This window comes from Helicoverpa zea, chromosome 18, assembly GCF_022581195.2.
Source record: "Helicoverpa zea isolate HzStark_Cry1AcR chromosome 18, ilHelZeax1.1, whole genome shotgun sequence".
Classification (NCBI taxonomy): Eukaryota; Metazoa; Arthropoda; class Insecta; order Lepidoptera; family Noctuidae; genus Helicoverpa; species Helicoverpa zea.
Window position 1 is genome coordinate 7,998,625 of NC_061469.1, and position 18,265 is coordinate 8,016,889.

An 18,265-nucleotide genomic window follows, 5' to 3' on the forward strand; every position below is an offset into this window, starting at 1 on the left:
ACGTCGACGCTACTAAACCATGATACGCCATTAATACTGTTTTTCGGTTTGCCGTTTTATTTAAAATATGCAGAGCATAAGAGTATTGGTTTAGTTCATTGCATACTTTGTCTATATGTATATTCCATTTTAGCGTATTTTCTATATTTAGTCCTAAAAACTTAGTAACATTAGTCTCATTCATAATTTTGTCGTTGTATTTATCAACGGAGGAGTGTTGATCGAGTACGTAAAGCAGTTGGAGTGATTCATGAAATAAAACGCATCAATGTTGGTATAAATTAGTGTATATAATTGAGACAATAACTTAAAAATACGTTGCAAAACTTGAAGGGAAAAATCACTGCTGTATCACAATTGTAATGCAAGAAGTGGCCTAGTCCATATCATAACTTTTAGATAGAAATTTTACATATTTTTAAGATCAAACAAGTCAATTTTCCCTAATAAAAGTCAAGTGGTATTCACTTTTAACGATACCACATTTCAATTCTTTAACGCATTGATTTTTGATTGTTGGGTAAGGTCACTTCTTGTATGAAGGCATGGAACTTTCTCGAGTATTTGGTTATGTATCATTTTGGACAGGCGCATGACTGGGTTCCTGCACATCGCCTGTCCACAAAGTCCATAAGCCTCAACACTCCATTTAGGACTTCTGTGGCAGTGGAAACGATTTCTTCTTTGGGGAGAAGGAACCTGTGGGTTTTGGATCGGAGTTCCACCATGTAGGAGTATGGTATGTTGTTGACGGCGTAACTCCAGTCGATGCTGGTGCCGGCTGCGTAATACATCAGGTCTTTGGTGCTGCCGACCTTGTATGTGTGGCCGTTCGTGCTGTGGATAGCCTGGTGGAAGAAGCATATTTCATGAGGACATAACTTCTTTACCAATAGTCTAATTATTTGAATAAGTTCGTTGTAATAAAGAGCAATCATTGTTTAATGAATAGTCTTCGCTAGTATCTATATCACTGTTTAAGCTGAAAATTTGTGGGGAGGTAGCTCAGGCCCGGGAGAAAACATAGGAGTTTTTGTCACCATCCGGCTACGGGAATCAGTTATCTCGGGACGCGGGTGAAACCGTGAGCAAAGCTAGTTGTATCATAGAAACATTAAAACAACAGTCATGGAAGTTAACAATAAATGGAGTCTGTATGAGTCTGCAAACTCACTTTAGCCATAGCAGTTCCTCCCTCCAGGAGCTCAACATAGTCGGGGCAAGGATCACTGGTGTAACCCCAGGGGAAGATGATGACTTCGCCGTAGCTGTGGAAAGACAGGAACACCTTGAAGCTGCACGGCGCATCCAGTATCGCGCGCTGAGGAACAAGAACAAATTGGAATGCTTACGTATTTTAAATAATTTAGATCCTGTAATAGTCATAGATGTTTGAAACTACTACATAGTACGAAACAAAATCGCTTTTTCCGTCATAGGGACGGATCCCTATGTATGCTTAAATCTTTAAAACTAAGCAGCGGATTTTGATGCGGTTTTTTCAATAGATAGAGTGATTAAAGAGGAAGATTTATGTATTATCTCAATGCGGGTTGGTGATTTCAGACTATGTAGTCCAGGTTTCCTCAAGTTTTTTTTTGCTCGGGTCGCTAGCCAACAATAAATTAAATGATTGATTAATTTTAAATCAGTAATTGCAAGCCATAAGCTCAGTAAATATCAGGCTAGAATAGCTTTGTAACTTACCCTGACCGCGGCAGTTTCGGGTTCCGAGAAGGCACTTGGCCCTCTGTAGAACACGTTACCAGGATCATCCGATGAACCTTCTTCTCCTTTCTCGCCAAAACCGTAGCTACAAATTGATATATTTTTATTAAGAGAAATAAGTTGGGTATAAGAAGATATAGAAGATATTTTAAATAAGCTAGTTCTAAGAATGAAGACGAGACAGATCATTAATTAACAGGTACGGTTACTATATGAAAATAATCCTAAATATGTACTGTAATAGTAATAATTAATCCTATGTTATAGGTACCGAGTATTCAAATGTATACGACGTACATACCTGAAATTCCTATTGAGATCGACACCAATGCATTCTCCATATCGCGCGCGGTTCTTCCTCCACATCCTGTCATGTGTGTGAGTATATTCATAGCCGTCTGGATTCATCACTGGTAGAATATACCTAAAGAAATAAAATTGCATTCAAAGTACACGCTTGAAAAAACGTTCAAATTTTTTTTCCTAAATTTATTTCAAAACTACATGAATTTGTCTAAATTAAAGACTATGTAGGTACTTTGTCTTATTCGGCAAAACGAAAATACCTACCTCACAACTACGTCATGCTGTCTTCACCCTACAAAAATAATTCAGAATGCTCGATTCCAATGACAAGATTTGATTTTTAAAATAAAGAAATAGCCACAAAATTCCTTACTGAACTACTCTGAATTATGTAATTGACTTTTAAAGTTGTGTAAATCAAGCAAATAAATAAATTACCAGTCTTTATTGGTGACGCTTTCCGGCATTTCATTGAATGTCCTGACGATCTTGTCAGCGATGAACGTGACCACAGCCGGGCTGATCCACTCGCGAGGATGGATGGCTCCATCCAGCCACACGCCGGCGTTGTTTGACTTGCCATTCGATATCTTCAGCACCTGGTAGATGAGAATGTTTATGAGTACCTATGCTTAGTACATCTTGGAGCTCTTTAGTTTGTGATACAGATACATCTATCTCACGAAATAACGCGGGTCATTCTTGCTTGTGTGTTTATAATGTACATGCACTTTGTCTTTCCGTGATTTGGTGACTCGGACGCCAGTGAACACTCCTGAGCTTATGCTTACAAAGAAAATGTACATGTACCTACACACAAGCATGGCTCGCCCACTTTTACGAGACAAAACATCTATACTACAATTATGTTTCTATAAGGTTAGATACCTTTAAATCTCTGCCTTCCACAGACTTCCCAATCACACTGATTGTACACAAATACGGATATTGTGCTGCCAAGTTGTCCATGAACGCGTAGATAGTTTCAAGTCGGTGATAGTTCATCCAGTCCATTGTCTTATCTGTAACATTACTGCACATGGTCAATGTCCTTAAATTCTAGTTTTTAACTGACACTAAATTATTTGAGCAGCTTTGACAAACTACTTCTAGTAAATACTGTAAAATAATGATAATTTCCGTCTATATGTTTAGTTTTTAAAGGCACACAGATTATACGAATCATTAATTGATTAACTTATCACGTGATTTAATTGCGCTAATCGATCTATTATAGCAAATAGTTTTATTTGTGGTCGCGCGTTGGTCAGACTATGATATTATCGGGTGCATTACATTTTAATTTGTTAATATCGCTAATGAATGTAACATTGTTGCAGATAACTCAATTACTTAATAGATGGTCTATGATAGAGTGAGCTACGAATTTGTATTGTTTTCGAAATAGGTTTATATGAACATTATTATGATATAGGCATGTAAAAGATAAGTAAGTATGTAAAATAATACGGTTCATTTTCCTAAATACACATTTGAGTGACTTTTAACAAATCAATTTTGACTTGAATGACTCCGCAAAAATGCAGATTTGTATTTTTTTTTACTTTCAATTTTCAGCCACTGATTGATAAGGCTATCCAAGGATGGTTTTCAATTGTCTTATTTTTTGTGTAAAATAATACGGATTATACGAATTATTTCTTACTCGGTCCAGAGTTTTTTCTGATAGTTCTTGTGATACTGTTACCCTGTTCCCTTTCAACCAGTGAAGCTACATCTGGTACGGCTATTGAAAATGGGATATCTCTCTCGTGTAGTATCCCGGCCACTTGAGCGGCTCGGGGGCCGTCAACCATAATATCCATTGTACTACGTTCCTCTTTCCATATGTTTATCGCTGTAAACATTTCATATTGAGCCAAAAAGTACTAAAATACACTGAAGGAGTCCTTAAAAAAAACTAAAAAATAAAAAAAAGTTACTGACGGCCTGGCGCCGCGTCCACAAAGTGTAGAATGAAAGATACTATCCCAGCGAAGATGTCTTCAATCGATACGATTTGTTGGTCTCGTTGGCTAGCTTTACTTTCGGATGTCATTACAAATGTTTTTATACTACATTCATGATATTCTTAGGGATCGGCCGGTGTGCTGGCGTACGAACCTCCGATAGTATCCAAAGTTTTCACGAAGTGCCTCTGACCCTCCCTAAGAAATCTTACTTCCCATACTTGTGTTTTAGGAACCGTTGGTGCCACTTTGACTGGTTTACTTTCACTGTTGTCTCAAAAACCGTTTTGTAGATATTACAATGAAGAAGCTAAAAAATTTTGAATTGTTGTTTTTGTAGATTACTGAAAATTTTGATATGCAATGATAATGAGCCAAGACTGGAGTGACATTGTCATTTACAGTTTTTTTACTAGTAGAGTTTATAGTTTTTATATTGACAGATAGTTTTGGTTTAAAAGAAGGTTTAAATACTCAATACGCATTGTACTGCCAAAGGAACAAATTGTTCATTTAAGTGCGTTTTCAGACTCTTTATTTTTCTGCGTACGTGATCGGCTTGCATTACACACGCGCTACGAATTGAACTTCAAAAACCAGTCTAACCGGATGCGACTGAATACCAGTGTTTTACAAGGAGCGACTGCCTATCTGACCTCAACCCAGTTACCCGGGATAAATAGCTAAAACAAATACCTATATATTTAACATTTCGACGGACATACTTTATAAAATTAATGTATAAAGTACATGAAACCTCAAACATAATACTCCATACACATGGTAATTTTCAAATGTGGGCCAAGTCACCTATTAAAGAAAATGGTGTCAAAATTAGAGTTACAGTTGTACCATTTCAAGCGGCTAGTGTCTTAGAAGCTTATAATGAAATTACCTATGATAAGGATAATTAGTACGAATATTGGAATATAATAAGATAAAAATATTGATTACCTTTGTACATCGGTCTTCGCTACACTATCAGTGGTACTCTTTAACAGTTTGTTTCTCGTCTCGTGAAAGTCTTTACTGTGTTCGTAAAACTTGTCGTAGTAATTCGCCCTCTTTATGTACGAGTCCGTTTCTCTCATGTATGCATCAGTTTTAGCTATATAAGAATCAGCTTTCTTCATGTATTCATTAGCTTTGTCCATGTAAGAATCGGTCTCTTTTAAACAACTATTGGGATTATCTAGAAATGAGTCACCAGTCACCAAGTCCTTATAACATTCAGTGGTTTTCATAAACGAGTCGTTCAAATCTAGAAAGGAATCACTTCTATCACCTTCATAACTTTTATCACTATCGTCATTTTTGTCGCTTTTGTCACAGTTGTCACTTTTATCACCGTTGTCGCTTTTATGACCGTTGTCACTTTTATCACCGTTTTCACTTTTGTCACCGTTTTCACTTTTGTCACCGTTTTCACTTTTGTCACCGTTTTCACTTTTGTCACCGTTTTCACTTTTGTCACCGTTTTCACTTTTGTCACCGTTGTCACTTTTGTCACCGTTGTCACTCTTATCGCTTTTATCCTTGAAATCTTCAGGTTCTGATGGCAGTTCAAAGTTATCGTGTGTAGTTTCTGTACTTTGTGATGAGGTTTCGTTGGTTTTTGTGTTAGAACTGTTTGTTGTGCTTGCGAAATAATCAGATTTTCTGGTGTCAGTTTTCGAACTATTTTTCGAACCTTTTACATTCAACTTTGTCCATCTGACGAATGAATCTTTAATTGTCATGGAAGAATTGCTCGCATTAGCGTAAGAATAGTGTCTTTTGTCGTAAGATTCTCGTCTCCTGATGTGAGAACTGCCAGTGCGCACGGTAGAGTCGCTCCTTTTCAAAATTACACTTTCGTCATCATAGTCTGTTACGTCGATTTTCTCGTCATCCTCTGCATATTTGTATGTATTAGAATCTACAAATTCCATCAACGCTTTAACACAACTTAATATTTCGTTGCCGGTTTCTTCTATTTCCTCTTTGGGCAGCCTGAATTTGTGTTGTTTGCTCCTTAGTTCGATGAGGTAACAGTAAGGGATACCGGCGCCTCCATGTGCAAAGTCGTTGCTGGTGCCCGAAGCTCCGTACATGACGTCCCTTGAAATGCCCACTTTATATATGCGACCGCTGTTGTCATAGATAGCCTGGCAGAAAAAAATTGTTCTGTTATCAGGTATAAAAAAAAAATACGATAACGAACTTTAACTCTATGTGCATGGTGATTTGAATGGGGTACAAAAAGTTTTGACTTTAAACGATAGATAAGATACCAGATAAAAGGACACAGCCAGCCTCCTGATACATGAAATATTTCATCACATTGATTATTGTAAAATAAAAAGCTACACATAGCAGTAAAGTTCTTACCTTAGACATGACAGTAGCTCCTTCAAGGAGCCGCACATAGTCCGGGGCTAGTTCGGAGCTGCAGGCGTATGGAAATATTATTATTTGCCCATAGCTATGCAGTGTGATGTACACTTTAAACCTTATTCCTGACTTTAAAAACATGTCCTGAAATGCGACAGTAACATGAGTTTTTCTATAGTGAAATTGCAACTTTGAGTTCCCGTTTCTGTAAGTTACTGCAAACAAATTCATAAATAGTGTTGCAGTGAAAGCTTTAAAGCTCAAAAAGTGTATTCATTTAATGTAATAGAATGATATAAAATCGTTTCGTAATTGGTTTATGGCTAAACCCTGTTTGCAGTTTAATCTCTGCCTGCAATGGCGATGACACGAATTCGGCATCAACGGCATATTACAGCTAAATGATCGCGGGTACAACTGCAATGATCATTTGAACCATCTAAATGTATTATGTAGAGGCATTTGACCGATCCTTTGTGTAGTGGTCGATTAGATTGTCTCAAAGACGATTAATTGTGTTATATTTACTGAACAAATGAATGCTCTTGGTCTGGTCATAGATTTAGATAACGTTCAGCGTCACATAAATGGAAAAACATGCCCCAAAAGCATTTGTACGAAATAAGTTCATTCGCCTGTAAAGAATTTAAAGAGATGAAGCCTTGCAATTAAATACACATATTATACCATACATACCCTTATGGATTTTGTTTCCGGCTCCGAAAACGGCGCGGGACCTCTGTAGAATGCGTTGGTGGGACGATCTGAAGACCCTTTGCCACCCCAGCCAACGCTAGAAAAAGGGATATATGTAAATAAATTTTGGTAGTTTCATAGAACGCTCAATCTCTCTGCGCCCAGCAGTGGGTCGATATAAAGGTATTTAAGTTTCAAAAACACTCACATTGATAATTTTCAAACTGTTAAGACGTTAAGTACTGTAAGACCTACAGTATTATATTATGAAGATTGTTAAGAAAAAATAATTATATTACCTGAAGTTCCTGTTGAGATCGACTCCGACGCAGTGTCCGCCATACCACGCTCGATTCTTACGCCACATGCGATCCACAGTGTGTGAGTACTGGTATCCGTCTGGATTCACAACGGGTAAGAAATACCTGTATTTAGTAAAACCAAGTAAATTTTAGAGCTAAATAATTGTGAAGGTGGACTTGTTAGAAGAGAGAACTTTTAGAAAATATCAAGTTTTGCAGTAACTCTTCAACTTTTTAGATCAACTGTCTTGTCTTGAAAGCATAATTAGTATTGGTCCACATCTGGCAGCATGGAATCGCATTTGTTCCGCCTGTGCTACCACGTGCTGCAGTATGCTGCCGCATACTGCGACGGAAAAGGCGATTCTGTGCTGACAGATGTGGTCCAACTCTTAATGGACATGAAAGAAATCCTATTTCAAATTTGAAAAGATTCAGCAAAGGTGTAATATTAACCAGAATAGTTACCAATCCTTATTGGTGATACTTTCAGGAAGGTCCTCAAAGTTCCTGGTGATGTGATCTGCTATGTACGTGTTGACTGCAGGCGCGATCCACTCCCGCGCATGTATTCCCGCGTCCAACCACACTGCTGCATTACCTACGTTGCTGTTTGAGATCTTCAGGATCTGGTATAAGGAAAGGGCCGATTTGTTTAAGGGATTTTTTTGTTTTCATACCAAGAAAAAGATTAACACGATGAATAGCCTATTGTTCGTCACTTACTTTTAGGTTACGACCTTGAGCTGATGTGCCAATAGTGGTGGTGGTGCACAGAGACGGGTAGGCAGACTCCAAGTCATCCAAAAACTGATGTATGACTTTAAGATCATGGTAGTCTTGCCAGTCCATGTGTTCCTCTTTAGCAAATTTTTCATCTTCTAAAAACATTGCATTTACAATAGAAAATGAATAAGTATACAATATAAAGTGAAAAACCAAAGAGATCATTTGCTATGTTTTGAACAATTTATACTTATATGTATCGTATCTTCTATCTTTAATTTAGTGTATAACTGTCCAATCAAATCGTACTAACCGTCTGGCAGTTGAAAGTTAAGTTTCTTAATAGGAGCGACCGATGAGTTAGTTGCTGATTTAACATCAAAATTAAGGAGGGTACTGTCGACATAGTTATTGTCGAAGTAACTTTCTATGAGGGGTTCTACGATTGCTTCTTCTTCGGAGAGGTCCGCATTAATCTCAGTTTTATTTTTCTTATCAGTTTTGGTTTTCACTGTGTTTTCTGGTATGCAGAGTTTCTTCCGGGTATACGCCTCTAGTTCATTGTCATCGCTGATCTCGATGTACTGTTCGTATCGCATGTTCTGGGGGCCTTGAGGCTTGGCCACCCTCACCGCCCGCGGTATGCGTGAAACGAAGCATTTTCGGTGGTAATCGCTTGCAGGTGAGATGTTAGGTTTTCTTGTTGATTTCCGCATGGCGACTAACAACAAAAGAAACACAAAAGCTTGTCGAACATGCACGTGTCGGGAACTGGCGTTGGAGAAGGCTTGGGTTTAGTCGGCGTATGAAGCATGTCTGCTGAGAGGTCCATTATACTAAATGGCATAATGTTAATTTGAAATGGATATGTTTTTTTTTACGGATTCTATGAATGAATCATGATATTATTGTCGCCAGATATGTCTCGTTTGACGTTGTCATGAATATTTCGTGGAAGTATTTTTGTTTTTTTTTTTGGGTTGCCGGAATTCTATGAACATTGAATAAAACAGTTTAGATTACATTCGGCTTCTTTTGTAATTTAATCATTGATGAAGTCTCACATGCGCTAGTTTACATAAATGCATACAACTTAATATTAAGCCGTGTTAATACTTTTGATCACCAATACATACATGCAGGATTCTAGCAGCAATTTTTTTTAGGTATATAATTTTTCTTTGCAGTCTAAAGGCATAACTTATTCTCCTCACAATACAGATAGGCTAAAAACAAAAGATTCATCTGATTTCAAAGAGATCGTTAAAACGTTTTTCTCATTGAATACTAAGTCAGGGCTGGCAGTTAAGTGCTTAGCGACGCGACGCCACGGTGGCCCATAAGCAGCGTCTAATGAAAAACAAAGCAGAGACAACATGTAGATTACATACAAAAGTACAGGTCGGTCTAATATAAACTTGTTGTTTACACCAATACACCTCCAGGTTATCTAATGAGTAAAATAATGAATGTTGTTGACAAAAAAAAAATGGCAAAAAGTATAGTATTTTTAGGGTATCGGAAAATTACGTACTAAGGTTAACAAAAATGTATATGTATAGCCAGAATGCTATTTTCAGCAATAAATCTGTTTTGATTACGTACTGTTAAACTTGTTATATTTCTTCGGTTCTCACCTGCATCGTGGCAGGGTCCACCGATTTACCACCCCTGAACACCCACTAAGCGTTGGTGCGTACATTTTGCGACTAATTGTTAATCCTTGTTTATTTCGCTTAAATCACAGCAAAGTGCACCTTATGTCCAAGACATAGTGACGCAATTAGCCGCAATAGTGATGTTGTTTCAACGCCAGTCTTACGATTGACTCGAAAAATGCTACTTTTTAGAGAAATATTTATAAGTTACAAATCTGTCTGGTGTATCTAACAAAACAAACAAAAGTTGCAATTTTATGACTAATCTATTTAGGAACGAAAAGTAAGTTTAGCCATTCCAATTAATTTAATTAAACATGTTGCAACAATTTACAACGAGCAGATTACAATTTACAACTATGTTGTCTTAAAGAGTGTAAGATACCTACCTGGCTGTAATTATAACTTGCATCTTAAAAACCCGTTACATTTTTGATGTTCACTTGGTAAAACTTCCATAAACCACAGAAAAAAAGAGCAAAAATACAAAAGAAAGCTCCTAAGAAGAAGCAAAGCTAATCCCTCCTAAGTACTAAATAAGAAGACGTATGAGTGATTCGCTAAATCTAACGAGGTAGTAACAAGGACTGGTGTGAGGCTGTCTGCGAGGGGGTCTCTGGGGGTGAAAGGGGGTGTACAATTAAAAAGATAAACGCGCGTAAGACCGAGCCGAGGTGACAGTTGGGCGGGTCACAGTTTGGGGTCCGCCGTCTGGTTAGCGGCCTACCAACTGATCTTGTTCCCTACTTATTGTTGATATTTCACTTTTCTAAGATTTTGTCGCTTAATTGGTGTGTCATGGTCGTTTAATAAGTATTTTTAAGGTGACCTCAAAATTCTACAAGTTACCTTTAGTATTATAGCAATCAGAAAGCGTCGTATCTTACCATATCGCACTGTGAAGTTTCATCAAAAACTTTTGGATGCAAAACGTAGTGTCTCAGTGTATAACATCCAAGGAATTATTTACCTTAGTCTAGGTACCTTTACGAAGTACTAAAATTAATTCTGGATATGTAACAGATATTTTAAACGAGATAGAAATTAATGTTTTGGCATCATTGGTTTTGCAGGCTTGCTAATACTGATTACTAATACTCTCTGGGGCAACAGCTTCCAAAGGTACTCTTATGGCACTGAACAAAATGGATTGACTGGCCGGCTGCACACAAGTAACCCAGTTTGCTGATACAACTTGCTATGAACAGGTAGCAGCTACTAATGTTTCTAATTTTGTTATTTATCGGTGTTAATATGGGACTGTTATAGTAATATTAAGCATGTATGTTTATTTATCAACTCACTAATGGTCGGTCATAATACTCTATGATCCGCCATTATTCAAAAAACTTAATGTAATTTTCTGTAGCTTGCTATCCCTGATATGAATTTGGGATGCAAGATTGGCGAAGACGAGTATTGCGCAAAGTTATATTAAATAAGGTAACGTTTGAAAAGTAAATCATGATCATCAAGAAAGGAAGAAAGATTTTTTTTTTCACGATCTGCTGAGCCTTTTCCTAACTACATCAGGTACAGTTTCTAGTCTAACTAGATTTGAAAATTCTAAAACGAATATAAAGTGAGAATTCACACGTCAGGAACAATTGGTAGGGGAGGCTGTTTCATTAGTGGGGAGTGCATAGGCGAGACGAGGGCGAGCGGAGCGCTTACAGAAAATATCTGATTACATGTAATTATCGAGCCAGCCCGCCCGGCATAGCTAGCGATCGCACTCAGCCACAATTCTTAGCTACAATAACATTGTAGAAGGTGGTTTGTGACTATCGTGGTAATCTATAAGGTGAAAAAGAGTTGATAGAAAGTTTAAAGAGAGACCCGAAAAATACAATCTTAATTTCTAATCGATTCAGGAATTCGATTGATAACGAGAAAAAAGGAGTTCTCTAAACATGTCAACATTATGTCAATCGGTTCTAAAATGTCAAGTGTTAGTTAAAATTTTCATTTTATATCAAAAATCATTAAGATAAAAATTCAAGGTTTAACCGTGAACAACATTATTCAAAGTGGCACGCAAGGACGCTAGGTATCAAATATGGGATGTACACTGCGCGAAAGAGGGCCAAAAGCTATTCCTAAAAACATTGGACTGCAAAGGCGGTAAGTGGCCGTAGGAATTTTTTTGCGCTCTGATGATTCTAGGGGAAAAATCGTACAGTCGACTTTTATGAGACCGTTTGCATACATCTTCATTGATGAGCCATACTTTAGGCAAATATATAAAACTGGATGTGATAAATTTGGAATTACAAAATACATAAATGCTTAGTTAACAGGTCTTATACTTTTGTCAGTGTCCAATCCAGAGACATATCCCCATTGCAACTAATTCCAGCTACTTAGATATTTTCACGTCTGATTTCCTTCTCCCTAGCTATCATCATCAACAAAGAGACTCGAAGTGTTATGGAAGTGCTGGTGGAGGGCACCCGCGCCATGCAGATGGCGAAGCTGTTCCAGGGCAGAGACATCGGCTTCGATGTGCTGGTCAACGATGCCAACGCCTACAGTGGAGGCCCGCGCCGTGTCCGAAGCCCCATATTGGCCAACCGTCTACGATCGCCTTCGAGTAGTTAACCATAATTTCCTGTTTTATTACAGCTAACCTTTAATAATATTTTAGAGGATTTTTTAAGTTCATTATAAATGAAAACAACGAGTAAACTGATACGTCTTTCAATGGTTTCAGTGCTTCCTAATACTGATGGTTCGTTATCCCAAAAAAAGTCGTATCGTCTAGGAAATATCTCAGCTTTAAGCTGATCTTTTCTTGGCTCTTCAAGGAATTTCTTTGTGTAGCTTTTTCATTAATCAAGGGACAGTGAAACATTAATATATATAACGATATTTACTAATGAGCTCTGATACCCAGTTAAGAATTATGTTTCGTTTCCAGAACGCCAACTAGATTGGAAAGACTTTTATCCTCTTAACACCGTATACCAATTTCTAGACGAATTAGAAGCTAGTTTTCCGTCGACTTGTACGGTGTCCATCATCGGAAGGTCTGTGGAAGGACGAGATATAAAGGTTTGAGAACCATACCTTTTGTGTACATACCTTTTTTTATGAAATCCTCATGGACTACCTCCGCCTGGGGAGAGGCGGAGAGGCGTGCCGGTTAAAAGTTAAAACCCCCGGTGTCTTCCTTGCACGTGGGCGCGGGGCTCCGGGAATCCTGGAATCAGATTCTTCCGCAGCCCCACACTTGTGCTGGCCCCCGCTCGGGCATCTTCTCTTGCTTGAGTACATACTGCTTGAATAGTAGCAAGACGTCTGACTTCATTCAAACAAAAAGATCTGCTAAATTGTCCTAACAATTATTAAAACTTCCAGATGTTAAAAATTTCGAACAGTGACGCAAATAACACGGGAGTCTGGTTGGATGCCGCGACTCATGCTCGAGAGTGGATCAGCACATCAGTCGTCACCTACATTGCTGATTATCTAGCCAGAAACTTCGACACCATGGGTGCTAGTTACACTAATAAAGACTGGTACAGTATACTTGATAATGGTACACTTAGAAAAGGTACAGTTTCTTGAAACTTATTATAAACATTTTATGGTATTTAAAAATGTACACTTAATTTTCAGGTATTTTGTGCCCGTAGTAAATCCAGACGGATATCTTTATTCCCATACATCGGATCGGATGTGGCGAAAAAATAGATCGCGATTTGGAAATACCATCACAGGAGTTGATCTCAATAGAAACTTTGGGTAAATGCAAACTTTTGAAGACGCTAATAATGGAATGCCAGAATTATTATTTATGATTACAGTTATGGTTACATCTTGCAGGTATTTTTGGGGACGTGGTGGTCCGGAACACTCATCAGCTGATCCGAGTCACTTAAATTTTCGTGGACCAGAACCGTTCTCAGAACCAGAAACCACGGCAGTTAAGGTTGGAAGGTTTTTGTGTGATTATTTAATAAAATTCTATTGTATTAAGTAAAGATTATAATGCTCTTATAGGATATTATTCTGTACTCGGGGACACCGTTTAAGATATTCCTAACGTTTCACGCTTGCAGTGAAGCTATCTCGTTTCCTTGGTGTCACACAGCGGAACCTTGTCCTGATTACGTCAATTTACTCGAAGGTGGAACTGCAATGGCAAAGGTAACATTTCAACTGATGATTAAAAATACGATAATTGTTGTTCATTCCAAGTAATTTATTTTGCTATTTTTTCAGGCCATCTACGAGACGACTGGGCGCATGTACAAAGTAGGGAACTTCAAAGATATAATGTACTATGCTTCTGGAACAAGTATTGACTGGAGTTATGGAACAGCTCGCATACCATTCTCCTATCTTATTGAACTGAGAAGCAAACAGGAGCGATTCCTCATGCCCAGAGACGAAATCTTCGACTGTTGTAAAGAAATCCTAAACGGCGTCAAAGCACTCGTGGAATTTGTTGATAAGAGAAAATGTTTGAACTGTTCTGTTAATGCAAAAAAGCTGCGTCAGTAAATTTTTAGTCATGTTTGTAGTAAATTTTTGTGTAAGTATCATATCAATAAAAAAACGTAATATAATAAGAATTGATTTAATAATCACAGACTTACATTACTGGTTACAGTTTTCAAAAGCGTATATACGACTAGAACTGCCCCAGGGTCATTGACATCACATTGTTTCGGGTTAGGAGTTAGCTCTTTTTAATGTTGATCCACATAATCCATCAAATCCTTAACAGCACTCCAGATTTCTATGCAATTTTCAAGGATTTCTTCTTTTGGTAGCCTGAATTTGTGTTTTTTACTCCTCAACTCGATCATATAGGAATATGGTATTTTTGCTATTGAGTAGCTCCAGTCTATGCTGGTCCCGCAGGCATAATACGTGAGATCTTTAGTGCTTCCAACTCTATAAGTCTTGCCGGTTGCTTCATGTATTGCCTGGAAGGGGCAGAATGCTGATCACTGATCCAAAGGTTTTGTTTGCTATATCATGACGTTTACCCGACTACAGTACAACTAGTCTACTAGTCTCTTACGTGGAGTTACCCTTGCCATGATTGAGCCACCCTCCAGCAGGTGTAGGTAATCTGGACATGGATCCTTTTTGTTGCCCCATGGAAAGATGATCAGCTCGAAGTAGCTATGAAAGGACAGGAACACCTTGAAGGGAGTTATTGATCCCAATATTGTATCCTGTAAAAAATATATTAAAATGGACATCTTGGATAAAAGGACGACACTTTAAGAGACACCTACAGCAATAGAATTTGATGTTCATAACTATTAGATATAAGTGAATAGTGTTATCTTACTCTCACTGCGATCGTTTCTGGCTCCGAAAATGGTGCTGGGCCTCTATAGAACACATGAGATGGTTCATCAGAAGATCCTTCTTCGCCGTTGCTCTGTCCCCATGCATAACTGATAAAACATTTTTCATATCATGTATCAAGTTCGTGTTCGTTCTTAAATAAGTAGAAAGATAAATTCTTATAGATACTAACCTAAAATTTCTGTTGAGATCTACACCCACACATTCACCTCCATATCTCGCACGATTTTTTCTCCACATGCGTTCGTGTGTGTGCGTGTATTCGTAGCCATCCGGATTCAAAACTGGTATGATGTGCCTGAAAATAATAGTCTTTTGTCACTTACGCAAAGCATGATATGCTTCGAAACATCAGAAGTATTTGTTTTCCACCTCAACATTCACAATGGCCTCTTGGCTAATTTATAATGATAAAAAACAATGCATTACCAATCCTTATTAGTGATAGATGAAGAAAGAGTGAAGAAGTTTTTGACAAGCATGTCCGCAATGTAGGTGACGACTGCGGTACTGATCCACTCCCGAGGATGTATACAGGCGTCCAACCATACTCCAGAATTGCTTGCATTGCTATTTGAAATCTTTAACATCTGAAAATCATCAACCCGAAATGAGCAAGCGCTAAGCGTGGTGATTAACGCTCAATCCTTTACTGCGAAAGAGGCGGCCTGTGCTCAGCGGCGATAAAAAGGCTGATAAAAAAGAATGATAAAAAAACAACAGGAGGTTTTGGAGATACTAATCGGTTGATGAATTGAGAATAACTAACTAGTTAGGTAAATTATTGAGGATATATAAAGTACCTTCTGCTTTATAAACATGATATTTGTGGTAATAATTGACGGTTACCTTGATATCTCGTCCTTCCACGGATTTTCCAATAACTGACACGGTACAAATTGCTGGGTAATCTTTTTCTAAATCATCTATAAATGAATATATTACGCCGAGTCTGTGGTATTTCTTCCAATCCATTAGTTTCACTGAAATTGTAAGAGTACACTATTGATACTCAATTTGCCTTCGGAACATTCTCCTTTATGGAACGGTCCATGTGGGATCCTACATAGAATCTGGATTTGTGTTTAGTTGTTGAGAATATTGCTTACCTCTCACTACAAGAAACTAACATTCATTTCAACATACCTAGTTGAGAAGACATTTGTGAAGTATAATCTTACCTCTTCGTCTTCTCGGTTTCCGATTCGGCATTACACATTTTTGTAGTGGCGAGCGTAGCCCTACAAAATTATATTTGTTAGTGAAAAAACTTGAGTTCCGTGATTTAAAAATAAGGTTAATGCCGAATTCTCCTGGCAGACATCTGATAATTCTCGAGGGCCTTGCAAGTATGAATGTACCGATAACATTAACTTATGATCCTATATTGTTCCACCAAGCATAAATGCAGCATTAACCACTAAAGTGACGAAAGATTAGTATAAATCTTACTCCAGCCACCCCTAGTTTGAGTGCTATTGTCGGCGCATTCAGTAAGCTCAGCATTTTCCCAATCCGATGTCTCGTCTTCATCATTATAGATGTAGAAGAAATCAGGGCTCAGTGTAGGTTTCACTCGTTGCGGCTCATCATTCTTCAAGGCCACGCTCATTTTGGGCGATGTTCGTTTAGTTTAACCTTAAGAGAAAATTAATTCAACTTATTCAATTTAACAAATAAAAGCAATAATTGCAGGTGGAATAAAACAATATTTTGATGACAAAAATGCAAGAATCACTGAAAAATGAATTAGGAGATGTCTGCTATTTTGAAGCGCAATATCATACGGCATACCTACATAACACATCCGATCAGACTTGTGGTTTAGCAGAAAATAGCATACCTACTTCCAAAGGCAAGTTCGTTTCAATATTCAAGAATTTTATAAAGCTAATTGTCATAGCCCAGCCATTGTTTGCTTAAAATGGTAACAATACGTTGGTGAATTACATTGATATTCCCCGGCGGGTGGTACAAATCGAATGCCAGTCATTGCGGTCGCTGTATGGCAATCGATGTCCGATGTATCGGCGTTTGTTACTTAATTGTGGCCAGGATGTTTTACAGGCGTCATAGGATAGGTGCCACTATTATTATATTTACCACATGTAGACAAAATATACCTATCCAGTGGATGAAGTCTGATTAGAAAAGATGCGAATTGAATCGTCCAACTTATAATATCATAGGTCGAAACAGGTCCTGTACCAGATAATGTGTGGGTGAGGTGAGGTTTTCCTAAAAATGATCACTTCAATTTGTTGGTGATGAGAATTCAGGGTGTAACTACTGCCTACTTACTGTCTATACGTTCCTATAACACTTAAATATTTTTTTTAACTTATTTATAGCAATGTAAACTTGTACATTTAATTTTAGTATTCATTTACCGTTTTTTTCTTCCATAATTTTAAATAAGTAAAACTTTACAAAATTTGTTACAAATATAAAATAAATTTTCTTTTAAACAATGTTGTTGATGTGTTATCTTTTTTGACAGGTGATATTAAACTATAGACAAACTTTGTTTTTATTTTACGAATAAAAACATAAACCTCTTTTCACGTTTCAAAATCGTGTTGCAACAACATTGATCAACATGCAAATTAATATGAATTTATAATATATAGGAGATGTTTTATCAAACAGAAGCCAATCTTACAACTAATTCCATCTCCATAAATATTACAAAAAGCCATTACAAACAATAGTTACGAAATGCAGCCAAAACATTTCAATGGAACTGTCGAAAACGCGAACGAATTTCGTGCTCAGATTAGAAAACCGCGGGCAGAAAACTCGGCGCGCGCCGCCATGTTGTGGTGGCCAGCCAATCACACGGGCACAATGTCACGCGACGCACGACTATCGTGGATCGGGAAAACTATGCTGTTTCGATATCGTTAAGATTAACAAGCGACATGGTATGTTAGTACTTACCTAAATTATTACGGCAATAATGATTTTGGTCTTAAGACAAACTATGATTTTGATCTTGTGTGATTATGTCCCGTGTCCGTAAAAAAATTAGTTTTTATTAAGGTTAAAGGCACTTACTTACCTGGTCCATCAGTAAGGCTACGGTCCGCTCAAGTATTAATAAGTATTGCAAAGCTTGTAAGCATAAGTAGAAAACCCGTAATGCTATGAAGTCAGTAAATTTTTCAAAGAATAT

At 37.6% G+C, this 18,265-nt stretch overlaps 3 protein-coding genes across 3 annotated transcripts; 1 reads left to right on the forward strand and 2 right to left on the reverse strand.

Moving 5' to 3' along the window:
• Positions 1 to 575: 575 nt before the first annotated feature.
• On the reverse strand, positions 576 to 3,988 carry LOC124638901 (carboxypeptidase B-like). The gene is made up of 7 exons (XM_047176046.1): positions 3,701 to 3,988; positions 2,923 to 3,056; positions 2,473 to 2,633; positions 2,030 to 2,152; positions 1,708 to 1,813; positions 1,175 to 1,321; positions 576 to 848 (listed from the first exon to the last, which is right to left on the reverse strand). The coding sequence occupies exons 1-7, from the start codon at positions 3,900 to 3,902 to the stop codon at positions 576 to 578; spliced, it is 1,146 nt and encodes a 381-aa protein (XP_047032002.1). The 5' UTR covers positions 3,903 to 3,988.
• A 7,804-nt stretch (positions 3,989 to 11,792) lies between these two features.
• On the forward strand, positions 11,793 to 14,268 carry LOC124638903 (carboxypeptidase B-like). Its single transcript, XM_047176048.1, has 8 exons — positions 11,793 to 11,883; positions 12,158 to 12,352; positions 12,680 to 12,813; positions 13,120 to 13,280; positions 13,381 to 13,506; positions 13,588 to 13,693; positions 13,765 to 13,911; positions 13,987 to 14,268. The coding sequence occupies exons 2-8, from the start codon at positions 12,190 to 12,192 to the stop codon at positions 14,266 to 14,268; spliced, it is 1,119 nt and encodes a 372-aa protein (XP_047032004.1). The 5' UTR covers positions 11,793 to 11,883; positions 12,158 to 12,189.
• Positions 14,269 to 14,456: 188 nt separating this feature from the next.
• Positions 14,457 to 16,702, reverse strand: LOC124638902 (carboxypeptidase B-like). Its single transcript, XM_047176047.1, has 8 exons — positions 16,543 to 16,702; positions 16,272 to 16,331; positions 15,940 to 16,073; positions 15,520 to 15,680; positions 15,263 to 15,388; positions 15,071 to 15,179; positions 14,805 to 14,951; positions 14,457 to 14,696 (listed from the first exon to the last, which is right to left on the reverse strand). The coding sequence occupies exons 1-8, from the start codon at positions 16,700 to 16,702 to the stop codon at positions 14,457 to 14,459; spliced, it is 1,137 nt and encodes a 378-aa protein (XP_047032003.1).
• Between the last annotated feature and the right edge of the window lie 1,563 nt (positions 16,703 to 18,265).